Source organism: Dendrobates tinctorius, unplaced genomic scaffold (assembly GCF_039654945.1).
Source record: "Dendrobates tinctorius isolate UK_male_01 unplaced genomic scaffold, ASM3965494v1 ptg000144l, whole genome shotgun sequence".
Taxonomy (NCBI): Eukaryota; Metazoa; Chordata; class Amphibia; order Anura; family Dendrobatidae; genus Dendrobates; species Dendrobates tinctorius.
Genome location: NW_027361811.1, coordinates 627,932 through 640,836, shown reverse-complemented (window position 1 = coordinate 640,836; position 12,905 = coordinate 627,932). Strand labels below are relative to the sequence as shown.

General features: G+C 44.1%; 1 protein-coding gene across 4 annotated transcripts in view; it reads right to left on the bottom strand.

The window, feature by feature from the left end:
• Window positions 1–2,394: 2,394 nt before the first annotated feature.
• The window catches only part of SLC35D2 (solute carrier family 35 member D2), a 207,241-nt gene continuing 196,730 nt past the window's right edge, over window positions 2,395–12,905 (bottom strand). For all 4 annotated transcript variants that reach the window (XM_073545946.1, XM_073545948.1, XM_073545947.1 and 1 more), the window contains one exon: window positions 2,395–2,887. In XM_073545946.1, coding sequence (XP_073402047.1) covers window positions 2,725–2,887 — 163 coding nt within the window. In that variant the 3' untranslated portion in view covers window positions 2,395–2,724. The remainder of the gene's footprint in view (window positions 2,888–12,905) is intronic.

Genomic DNA, 12,905 nt, shown 5'->3' with positions numbered 1-12,905 from the left:
TTCCGTGAGGGCCAACAGATTAAGAGAGTTGCTCAGAAAGTAATTGTGTAGGAGAGGAAGTTTGCTACATACAGACTGTGGATTCCAGAAGGCACAATTAAAAGGAGATGAAGGAGTGCAACTAATATTAATAAGGTTAGTAAGGTTTCGCTGTGAGGTGGGGTAGGGGTTGAGGTTGGGGGATGGTGGACCTGGGTTGGGGGAGATGTCCCCTGAGATCAGTAGGAGTAGGAAGATAAAGAGCAAGTAGTTATTGGAATTGTAAGAATTTTTTTGTGCGATGTGTTTGGGCAAGATGGATTGAGTTTTTTCAGGAAGGTGAGAAGTGCATGGGAGCTGTACATGGGAGAGGGAAGTATAGAGGAGCTGATGTGTATGAGTCGTGATGGAGGGGGGATGGGGAGGTGAATGTGGATGGCAAGAAAGCACAGGAGGATATAAATGAAGCACATGGATAAAAGGAAGTGCAAAATGTGGGTTACCCAACTCCTGCCCTGACTAACTGCCATGGAATAACTGATTTTTCTTGATGCTTAGCTTCTGTGATGCTTTGCTTATGGGATGTGTGCAACCCCAAACATGCGTGCACCCCTTAGAATGTTTCTAAATATATAGCCCACACTACAGGGTCAGGAGAGATGGATTGTTGAAGCTGGTTTGGGATAATTTGGCAGCTGGGGCCAGCACACCAGGGGGTGGCTAGATGAGCAAAGACATTGAGCTTGGCTACATCTATATGCTATAGCACCTTCCACCAGATAACATCTAGAGTGACCCCAGTCATGGATATACAACACTGAGTATTAAGTACAATGTAACAAATAAATTATACCAATGATTTAGCAGGCACATTAAGATATGTTGCTAGATGGTAAAGCGGCAGATGACAGACAACAGACAGCAAGCAAAGATGGATGCTATTAGAGGCTGCTTGCTGACATGCTGACATAGAATAGAGTGAATACTTACATAATCAATGCAGGAGTTGAATTAGATGGATGTGCAGACAGTGAACTGGAGCAGTTTGGCATGGTCAGATACAGCAAATAATAGTGCCTATAAGGGGCCCATTAATACAGTATGATTATATAAGTCTAGGAATATCTTTTTTAAAACAAATACAATTGTGGAACTTGGCTGAGGACCAAGTGACTAGTCCAGGAGGTATGTGCCTGCCAGATTCTCCTCATCTGCTCATCCCAACAAGTATCTTACCTTAATAAACATGCCTAGACTGACTTACCTCTCCCTTTCTGAGCAAGTGGGAAGCCAGAAGACATACCTCAAAGACTAGTCCTCTCATCCTCAGCCACACTCTGAAATGCTGCAATGTGTTCAGAGAAAAACATAGTTCAGAGTAAAATGTATATATTTACAATAAGGGAGGTGGCCTGATTCACGCTTTCTGTGGGTCAAGCAGCATGAATCACGACAGGTTGCCTTTAACCCCATCCCAATATGGCCAATTTCCATATTTGCATTTTCATTTTTTTCCTCTCCTTCTTCCAAATGTTATAACTTTTTTATTTTTCTGTCTTAATAAATATATGATGGCTTGGGTTTTTTGGCAGAACAAGTTGTACATTTGAATAGCATAGTTCATTTTACAACATATTGTACTGAAAAACAGGAAAAAAAATTCCAAGTGCAGTGAAATTGAGAAAATATGCAATTCTGACATTTTTTGGGGGGAATTCTTTATATGGAGTTCATTTTGTGGTAAAAAAAAAATTATCTGGTAATATGATTTTCCTATCAGAATTGTAGCAAAGAGAAAAACGCTGGCACTTCATTGCACATAGGGAGCTCACCAAACAATCTATTCATTCAGAGGTCAAAATCAGATATGATGGTGCTCAACTAGCATTAGTCCATGCATGAATATTGAACTAGAACCTGTGATCATCTGATCATTTTTGCAGAGATACTTTGATATTGCAGCAAATAGTAGAAATCATGGTCTTCTTTGAAGCCCGGGGCCCATGCTGGGTTTCAATGAAGCTCTGTGTGGCAGGCACAGAGGTCTTCAACAGACACCCGACTGTCATAGCAACTCATTGGCGCCCCGTGATCATATTATGGGGTAGCCAATGGTTACATAGAATGATGCCAAATGCCGGTCAGCTGTTTATTTGGCTATCAGAGATTACAGTGGCATGTAACATATTGATGGTTGCGGGAACGCAGCCATTATATGCTAGGTATGGGAGGGCTCACGCTATGAGCCCACTATATACAACCACTCCTGATTTGCTTAGTACTTGCATGGCAGATGCTGGGAAGGGGTTATGTGTCTAAAGAGGACACTAATTGTAATGCATCTTCATTGCTCAGCAGTTAAAGGCTTCTCATAGATAACAATTGTTTTGAATGTAAGAAAACTGACCACAGTGGTTTTCTGTTTTTGTTTTTTTAAAAAAAGCAAACAAAAAACATTAGAGAACCCAGAAACATTCCTGCCTCCACAATCACATCTTTATCTCATGTTTCTGAAGTTACGAGAACCTCTGAAACCACTTCCATTTCCATAAGTCAATTAACTTTTTTGCCAGATTTATACTTTGCATCGAATAAATGACCTTTTACTATGAAATTTCAGTCAGTATGGGCATTGTGCAGAATGTAAGTCTTCTTCTCTGTACTTCTTATCCCAGAGACATGTTAGATTTCCCATAGGTGTAAACACTTTATTTAAAATACTTGTTAGTGAAGTTAAAGTTTTATTTAGTATTCTCGTATGTCTTTAGAGTCCATATTCTTTTTTGTATTTGTAACTTGTAATAAAGCAGTCTTTTGTTCGTCCCAGCTGAGTGTGGTTGGAGGACTGTCTGCTGATGGTGGGGCTTCCCAGAATGTCACAAAAGAGTATGCTGCTCCACCTGCCATGCTGAAATGTATGAGAAATAAAACCCAAATTAACTGTTGTTATTTTAAAAAATATTATATTTATGCCCCAAAATCAAGCAGATTAAATTTGTGCCATACCCTGGGAACATAAGAATATTGTTAAAATCTACAGTACTCATAGTAACATAGTTAACAAGGCCGAAAAAAGACATTTGTCCATCCAGTTCATATAAATCATACAATTTAAGGTCCATATTCTAGATTGTTTTTATCATTTCTTATCAAAAGCATCTTCAATAGAAACTGGATGGCAACTTTATAACCTGTTATAATATGCTGTTAAAGAGGTTGGCCACGTTCTTGTGATAGTACAACTTTCTTCACACCATCAGTCTCCTCCAACAGATAACAGGATGTGAGGTGTTTTACAGTAAAGGTACTGTCACACTTAGCGATGCACCAGCGATCCCGACAACGATATGGATCGCTGGTGCATCGCTAAGTGGTCGCTAGTGAGCTGCCACACAGGCAGATCTCACCAGCGACATAGCAGGGGTCGGGGGTTGCTACTTACCTGTCACACTAGGTGATCCTGACGTCCTCCCGCCCGCGTCCACGCGTCACTCATCGGCGCCACAGGAAGCCCAGCAGGAAGCTGACGACGAGAAATGGCCCAGGACGTTCTCGCGCGATCAGCGATAACCAGCGGGGGAGCCGGTCGGAGGTATGTATCACACATAGCGATATCGCTAGCAATATCGCTGCTGCGCCACAAAACCAGTGACGTTACAGCGATATTGATAGCGATATCGTTTAGTGTGACGGGGCCTTAAGAGGAGGCTGATGGACTGATCTGATCACACTATCCCCCCTACTGTCAGCCATTGTATGGACAGAAGTGCTGGTCAGTTTGTGAGGAAAACTGCACTAACAAGAGAAAATGGCCAACATTTAACTATTCACACCACAGTTTTTATAACAAATGCTGGAAAAAGTCATTCGAAAACCAAACAGTAATAAAAATTAAAAACTGGTGCACTAGGTTCTTGCATTTATAGCAAAGATTTTGAAGCAAGTCCTTAATATACTCCTTACCAGGTAGACTAGATACAGGAAAGAGCCAATCACACAGACATCTAAATTCCCTATTACTATAATTGCTCAGACTCCAAAAGAGATTAAAGTTGCAAGATATTCTATAGGACCTTTTACATGGCCTCACCGGCTGCATGATTCAGTCACCAATCAGTAAATTCCCTTTTTATATCAGGGAACTTTCTAATGGTCCATTTAGCAGAGCCAATAACTGGAGAACAAGTGTTTGTTCCCAATTGTTGACCCATTTAAACAGAGCATGGATCACCCGTTGTATTTGCAAAATGCTCATTTGTCGGGCGGTATGATTTTTATGCATGCGTAAAATAAGTTTTTGGCAGTACATCGTCCCATATAAATGGGTGATGTGCCATGTTGACAGAACAATTATATAAGTGATTGTTCTGTTCCATTGCTGTTCTGTTCAATAGTTAACAGTTTGTCTCTTTGGCTAGGTGAAAGGTTGAGAAAAGGTCTCCAAAGGGCTGTGTAAACTGGCCAGTAAATGGCCGCCTATAAGCTTGTAGATAGCCAATGAGCAGTCATATAACATCCTGGGTTCACCTGTCTAATGGGCCATAAAATATAGACAATTTTGTTTAATGCTAGTTTAACACTTTCTATAATTTACAGAACAAAGCTCCATTGTTTGTAATAATAATAATAATAATAATAATAATCTTTATTTATATAGCGCCAACATATTCCCCAGCGCTTTACAGTTTAACAGTTTCAAAACACAAGTCATAAGTAACAACGCTAACACTACAATATTTAAAGCAAAATAAGGCGACCCTGCTCGTTAGTTCTTAGACCCAAAACAACTCCTTTTTGACAAAAGATCATTGCCTTGCACAATCAAGGAAAAGGAAACAAAAAGATAGTAAAGACATTGAATGTTTCCTAAGTTTATAGTTGAAGGAACGCCATCTGAGATATCTTAGTACTGTAGCCACAAAAGCTAACACCATCTGCCACTAGGAAACAAGGGGGTCAAAAACTCTCGACTGACTGCAAAGGACCTGTAGCAAGATATGTTAGCAGCAGGCACTGAGGTTTCAGAATGCATAGTAAAGCCCATACCCAAACTCCAAGCCGTTCACTTCTATTGACACAAAACACAAGAAAAGTCAACTTCAATATGATCAAAACCATCAAAATAAGCCTTAGAAGGTTTAGGATTCTGTTCTGGGGAGCAGTGAAACAAAACTGAAACTTTTGAAGCTTATGGATCAGCATGGCTATAGCTTAGTGATATCCTGGGACTGCTTTGTTTCCTCTGCCACTGGAAACCTGCAGTGTATGTAGGGCAATATAAATTTAATTTTCAGAAAACACTAGAAGAAAATGTGACAGATTCTGTGAGGAAGTGTACTGTTCAACATGACAATAATCCCATGCATTTCTCAAAGTCCACTGAGGTTTGGTTTAAGAAGATCTAGAAGATTCTGGGATAGACGTCACAGCTAGGGGTGAACCTAGCCTCTCTGCTGCCTGAGGCGAACAGCAAAATGACGCGCCCCACCCCCCCTCGCACACAAAGTAAATTTTCATATCTATCCTGTAAAACTGAGTACAATAGTGGACATTTTGATTTAGATAAATAGAAAAAAAAGGTGTCCAAACAAGGATGTCAGCGGCATCACACGCACATACAAGAACAACACGTAAGTATCTATAACAAGGGTCATTAATGGCAATGGTAGGCCTGGCACAGGACCGGACTGGGACAAAAATACAGCACTGCCACACAAATCCCACCAGCCCACAAACTATAACACTCATCACCCCGATCAGTGAATTTTTGCTATACTTTGTCATCCCCTCATCACTCTCTTTAAGGAGTTATTTGAAGAGCCACATGTGAATGGCACCACAGTGCGTATGATTGACCACAGCTCCATTTACATGGTGCCCTTCAAAGCTACGTTTCCTAGGATCATGGGGGTCCCAGCGGTCAGATCCACAACAAACAGAAAGTCATCCCCTATCCCCACATAATGCTCCATACAGTATTATGGGCCCCATATATTACTGCATACAGTATGTTGGGCTCCAAATATTATTTCATACAATATAATGTGCACCATATATTACTTCATACAGTATAATGGGCCCAATATATTTCTTCATACAATGTAATGGGCCCCATATATGACTTCATACAGTATAATGGGCCCAATATATTACTTCATACAGTATAATGGGCCCCATATATTACTTCATACAGAATAATAGGCACCATATATTACTGCATACAGCAAAATGGGCCCCATATATGACTGCATACAGCAAAATGGGCCCCATATATGACTTCATACAGCATAATGGGCCCCATATATTACTTCATACAGTATAATGGGCCCCATATATGACTTCATACAGTATAATGGGCCCCATATATTACTTCATACAGAATAATAGGCACCATATATTACTTCGTACAGCATAATGGGCCCCATATATTACTGCATACAGTATAATGGGCACCATATATTCCTTCATACAGTATAATGGGCCCAATATATTACTGCATACAGTATAATGGGCACCATATATTCATTCATACAGTATAATGGGCCCCATATATTACTTCATAAAGTATAATGGGCCCCATATATTACTTCATACAGTATAATGGGCCCGATATATTACTTCGTACAGCATAATAGGCACCATATATTACTTCGTACAGCATAATGGGCACCATATACTACTGCATACAGTATAATGGGCCCCATATATTACTTCATACAGTATAATGGGCCCCATATATTACTTCATACAGCATAATGGGCACTATATATTACTTCATACAGTATAATGGGCACCATATATTTCTTCGTACAGCATAATGGGCACCATATATTACTGCATACAGTATAATGGGCACCATATATTACTTCATACAGTATAATGGGCACCATATATTACTTCATACAGCATAATGGGCACAATATATTACTTCATACAGTGTAATGGGCCCCATATAATTCTTCTACCCAAACCCTGCTGTTCTGGTCTCCTCAGTGTATTCTGATCCTCCACAGTGCTTGGCACAGGGACATCATTAACTTTACCTATATAATTGTCCACTTGGACTGATAGTAATAGTGATTTGTTTGTACCCTGTTGTCTGGCACTGGCCCACTTTATGGGGGTGCTCAGGGCATATGATTATACACCAGTAAAAAGTATGAGAGGCTCAATGTGACCCGTGCCACCTAGTTTCCTACCCCTCTTATTCGACTGGTACTGTAGGCACACTGACTTGTACTGAGGAAAAGAAAGAAAGAACACAGAGAAAAAGAAAACAGAGAGAGAAAGAAAGAAAGAACAGAGAGAGAAAGAAAGAGGGGAAAGAAAGAAGAGAGAGAGAAAGAAAGAGGGGAAAGAAAGAAATAACAGAGAAAAAAGAAAGAAAGAAAGAAAGAAAGAAAGAAAGAAAGAAAGAAAGAAAGAAAGAAAGAAAGAAAGAAAGAAAGAAAGAAGAAGGAAAGAAACAGAGAGAGAAAGAAAGATTCTATAAAGATACTACAGCAGCCCGGCTCCCACTGTAGTGCCCCCCTGAGCCTCCCGATGCAGGAAATATCATGATCCGCTCACATGGTCGGCATCACGAGTCCACGGCGATCCTGCTGTCCACGCTGTTGGGGGAGGATACGGTGATGGATCTGAAGCATTCCTTGAAGTGCCTCCATGATTCCCTCACAATCTCCTCCCGAAATTACCTCATTTCCAGTCAGCTTCTAGCACGTCACTTCCAGTGGAACATCAAGTGCGAATTTTAAAGTGCTCCTCGGGGCTCCACCGTGTACTCAGCTGGGGCAGTGGGGCAGAATCTCTCTCAAAATCGGGACTGTCCCGCTGGGAGGTATGAATGCTCCCCACCATACACCTTGTACACGTATGGCTCAGCATACATCATACACACACGGCTCTGCTTTTTATGCCTCATACACACACGGCTCCATTCTGTACACCTCGCACACACATGGCTCCACTCAGTACACACATGGCTCCACTCCGTAAACTTCGTACACATGCGGCTCTGCTCCGTACACCTTGTACACACGTGGCCACGCTCTGTAAACCTTGTACACAAATGGCTCCACTCCGTAAACCTTGTACACATGCGTCTTTGCTCCATACACCTCGTACACATGCGGTTCCGCTCCATACACCTCACACACATGCGACTCTGCTCCGTACACCTCGTACACGTGCGGCTCTGCTCCGTACACGTGCGGCTCCTCTCTGTACACCTCGCTCATGCGCTGCTCTGCTCTGTACACATCGCACACGCGCTGCTCCGCTCTGTACACCTCGCACATGCGCTGCTCCGCTCTGTACACCTCGCACATGCGCTGCTCCGCTCTGTACACCTCGCACATGCGCTGCTCCGCTCCGTACACACGGCTCCACTCAGTGTACACACACGGCTCCGCTCCGTACACACACACGGTTCTGCTCCGTACACATGCGGCTCTGCTCCTTACACCTCGCACACATGTGGCTCCGTTCCATACACCTCGCACACACACACAGCTCCGCACACCCCACACACTCGCGGCTCTGCTCCGTACACCTCGTACACACACACGGCTCCGCTCCGTGTACACACACAGCTCCACTCCACACACATCTCTGCTCCGTACACCTCTTACACACGCGGCTCCGCTCCTTACACCTCGTACACACACGGCTCCGCTCCTTACACCTCGTACACACGCGGCTCTGCTCCGTACACCTCGTACACACACACGCTCCACTCCGTACACCTCGTACACGTGTGGCTCTGCTCCGTACACCTCGTACACGTGCAGCTCTGCTCCCTGCACCTCGGTCCTTGTACACACGCGGTTCTGCTCCTTACACCTCATACACACACGGCTCTGCTCCTTACACCTCGGACACATGTGGCTCTGCTCCTTATACCTCGTACACACGCGGCTCTGCTCCTTACACCTCATACACACGCGGCTCTGCTCCTTACACCTCATACACACGCGGCTCTGCTCCTTACACCTCATACACACGCGGCTCTGCTCCTTATACCTTGTACACACGCGGCTCTGCTCCTTACTCCTCGTACACACGGCTCCGCTCCATACACCTCGCACACACACAGCTCCGCTCCATACACCTCGCACACACGTGGCTCTGCTCTGTACACCTAGTACACACGGCTCCACTCCGTACACATCTCTGCTCCGTACACACACACAGCTCCACTCTGTACACATCTCTGCTCCGTACACCTCGTACACTTGCAGCTCTGCTCCATACACCTCACACACTCGCGGCTCTGCCACATACACCCTGTAAATCCCCCCTGACCCCACAAATAAACTTCCCTCATCCAGGACGATGACAGACAGCACAGACAGCAGAGTCCTGCATAAAACAAGGGCTGATGTGCACAGGAACTGTGATGAGGTCATAGGAGTTGAGGAGTCAGGGTCACATGATATCCGGATTGAAGACGCTACAGATGAGGAGAGCAGCGACTACAGGACCCGTGATGAGGTCACAGGAGGGGAGGAGTCAGGGGTCACATGATCAGGGGGCCCCTGACTCCTTCCCTCCTGTGATCTCATCAATTACAGCCTCTTGCACGACCGCAGCACCAGTGTGCAGAGGCTAAATTGTAGGTGCTGTCGGTAGAGGAGCGGATAATGCCACCCCCTGCTGCCTGCCGCTTCAGCACCTGGCTCAACTTGGCTCATTATAGCTGCGGCCCTGCGTACACCTCTTACACACGTGGCTCCGCTCCGTACACCTCTTACACACGCGGCTCCGCGCCGTAGACCTCGTACATGTGCAGCTCCGCTCCATACACCTCACACACTCGAGGCTCCACTCCATGCACCTCCCACACACGCGGCTCGCTCCATACACCTCGGTCCTCGTACACACGCGGCTCTGCTCCTTACACCTCGTACACACGCGGCTCTGCTCCTTACACCTCGTACACATGCGGCTCTGCTCCTTACAACTCGTACACACGCGGCTCCGCTCCTTACACCTCGTACACATGGCTCTGCTCCTTACACCTCGCACACACACGGCTCCGCTCCGTACACCTCGCACACACACGGCTCCGCTCCGTACACCTCGCACACACACACAGCTCCGCTCTGTACACCTCACACACTCGCGGCTCTGCTCCGTACACTTCGTACACACACATGGCTCCACTCCGTGTACACACACAGATTCATTCCATACACATCTCTGCTCCTTACACCTCGTACACACACAGCTCCACTCCGTACACATCTCTGCTCCGTACACCTCGGACACTTGCAGCTCTGCTCTGTAAACTTCACACACTCGCAGCTCTGCTACATCCACCCTGTAAACCCCCCTGACCCCACAAATAAACTTGCCTCATCCAGGATGATGACAGCCAGCACAGACAGCAGAGTCCTGCATAAAACAAGGGCTGATGCGCACAGGACCTGTGATGAAGTCATAGGAGGGGAGGAGTCAGGGGTCACATAATATCCAGAGTGAAGATGCTACAGATGAGGAGAGGAGCAACTACAGGACCTGTGAGGAGGTCACTAGAGGGGAGGAGTCAGGGGTCACATGATCAGGGGGCCCTGACTCCTTCCCTTCTGTGATCTCATCAATTACAGCCTCTTGCACGACCACAGCACCAGCGTGCAGAGGCTAAATTGTAGGTGCTGCGGGTAGAGGCGCGCATAATGCCGCCCCCTGCTGCCTGCTGCTTCAGCACCTGGCTCAACTTGCCTCATTATAGCTGCGGCCCTGGTCACAGCCATTGGTGGACTTCCTAGTGGAAATTAAGATCAGGCAATGGGTATGTTGAAATCCCCCAACATCAAAGTTGAGATACAGCCATAGATATTAGACAACATTGGGTATACTTCTCTCTGTCCATATAGCTACTAAGTAATGCATCAACAAGATCACATCAAGGATTCTGTTTTCAGTCTAAAACATTTATCACCTATCCAGTGGGGAGTTAACCACTGAAACCCTCAAAGACTGCTAAAAAGAGGGGCTCCACAGCTGAGTGACCACTCTCAAACAGGGGATAGAGTCAGACTATAATAGATCTATAGTCATGGCAAAAAATATCAATCACAAGGCTCAATTATCCAGGGATTTTAGGCTTGAATACCCCTTTTAGAAGTCAAAATTAGCAAAACATTTCAGATATTTTTACACTTGCTTTGTATCATTTAGAAGTAAAATGCAATTTCACTAAGGCCTGTTTCACACATCAGTTTTTTTCGTCAGTAAAAATCCACTAAAATGGCAGACAATGGATCCGTTCCTGTACTGACCACAACGTTTGGCACCGGACCGTTATTTTAACGGATCCGTCGAAGGAAGAATTTTAAAGAAACTGCTGCCTGGGGGGGGAAGAGAGAGATAGAGAGAGAGAATTTTTCAGCCGCCAGAACAGAGTTTAGGGTTAAATTTGCGGCTGAGTGAGGTCTTTCGGGCATGCGCAGCGAGAAATGCGGATCCGGCCGCCCGAAAAAACATTGCATGGTCCGTCCGGGCATGTCGGCGGACGTCAAAATCTTGGCAGATCCGCAAAAAAACGGATCCAACAGATGGCCATCCGTCAAGATCCGCCGGTAATGAAACTCAATGGGAAAAAAAACGGATCCGCCAAGCAAAATGGCGGATCCGTTTTGTTTGCAAAACGGCGGATTTTGACTGATGGTAAAATATGGATGTGTGAAACAGGCCTTAGTGGGTGCAATTGTAATATTGTTCGAATATCTACAATTTCTATGGTTAGGTTTTTCATGTGAAGGCATGGATAACATCTGTGAACCTCAATGTCAAACCATACCAATATGCAATGTAAGGGTTTTTGAGGGACAAAAAAATTGTTTCCGTTTAATAGGGGACCCAGACCCAAGTTCTGTACTTATGAACCGTGTGTCAAACATATTTCCAACATAGTAATTAACAGCAGCTTGTCCTGGTACCATGCATGTCTTTCATGATTGTCTGATGAGGAAAAATAAAAAAAAAGATACAATATAAAACAACATCTGTCTGATTCTTTTCTGGTAAATCACTGCTGCCATGGCGGAGAATTATATTCTTTTAAATTCTTTTTTTATTAAACATCATCCTTTGGGAATCGGAAATGACTTTTTTGTTTCAGAACTTGCCAAGTAAAGGAAAAGTGTTAAGTGGTCCCATGATTCATACATCTTCAAATGCTATTACAGTATTGTTGTAAAAAGCAATATTACACAATGCTTGACATAACTGTGGTACTCAGAATAGTTCATTTCTTACTTTTCTTTGTAATTACTTAAAGGGACTGGCCAATACTTTCCATGTCCCTTTCATGTGATCTAACAGTCAGAGATAAGTACTTTACTAAATACATTGCTTTCCCAAATCCTTCTGTAACCTGAGCTGCTCTCCTTGTCTCATTATCTTTGGCTGAGAATTTCATGACTACCTCTGATGGGAAGATTTGACATGATAAAATTCTGGGCTCTGGAAACTGATGGTAGGCATGGCTCCATTCAGTAGAGCTCACACTGCTTCTATGCATGTTGCTGCAGACACAGCTCTCCGTTATATATGTATCTATATATCACGGTGTATATACAGTCATGGCTAAAAGTGTTGGCATCCTTTAAATTGTTCCAGAACATGAAGTATTTCTCCCAGAAAATTATTGCAATTACACAGGTTTTGTTAAACACATGTTTATTCCTTTTATGTGTATTGGAACAACACAAAAAATGGCAAATGGGATATCATTTCACATAAAACCCCCAAAAGGGAACAGACAAAATTGTTGGCACCTTTCCAATATTGTGGGTAAACAACTTTGCTTCAAGCATGTGATGCTCATTCAAACTCACCTGTGGAAAGTAACAGGTGTGGGCAATATGAAAATCAGGTAGGAAAAAGGATGGTGATCCAGCAAAAAAGAGGCTTTGTCATCA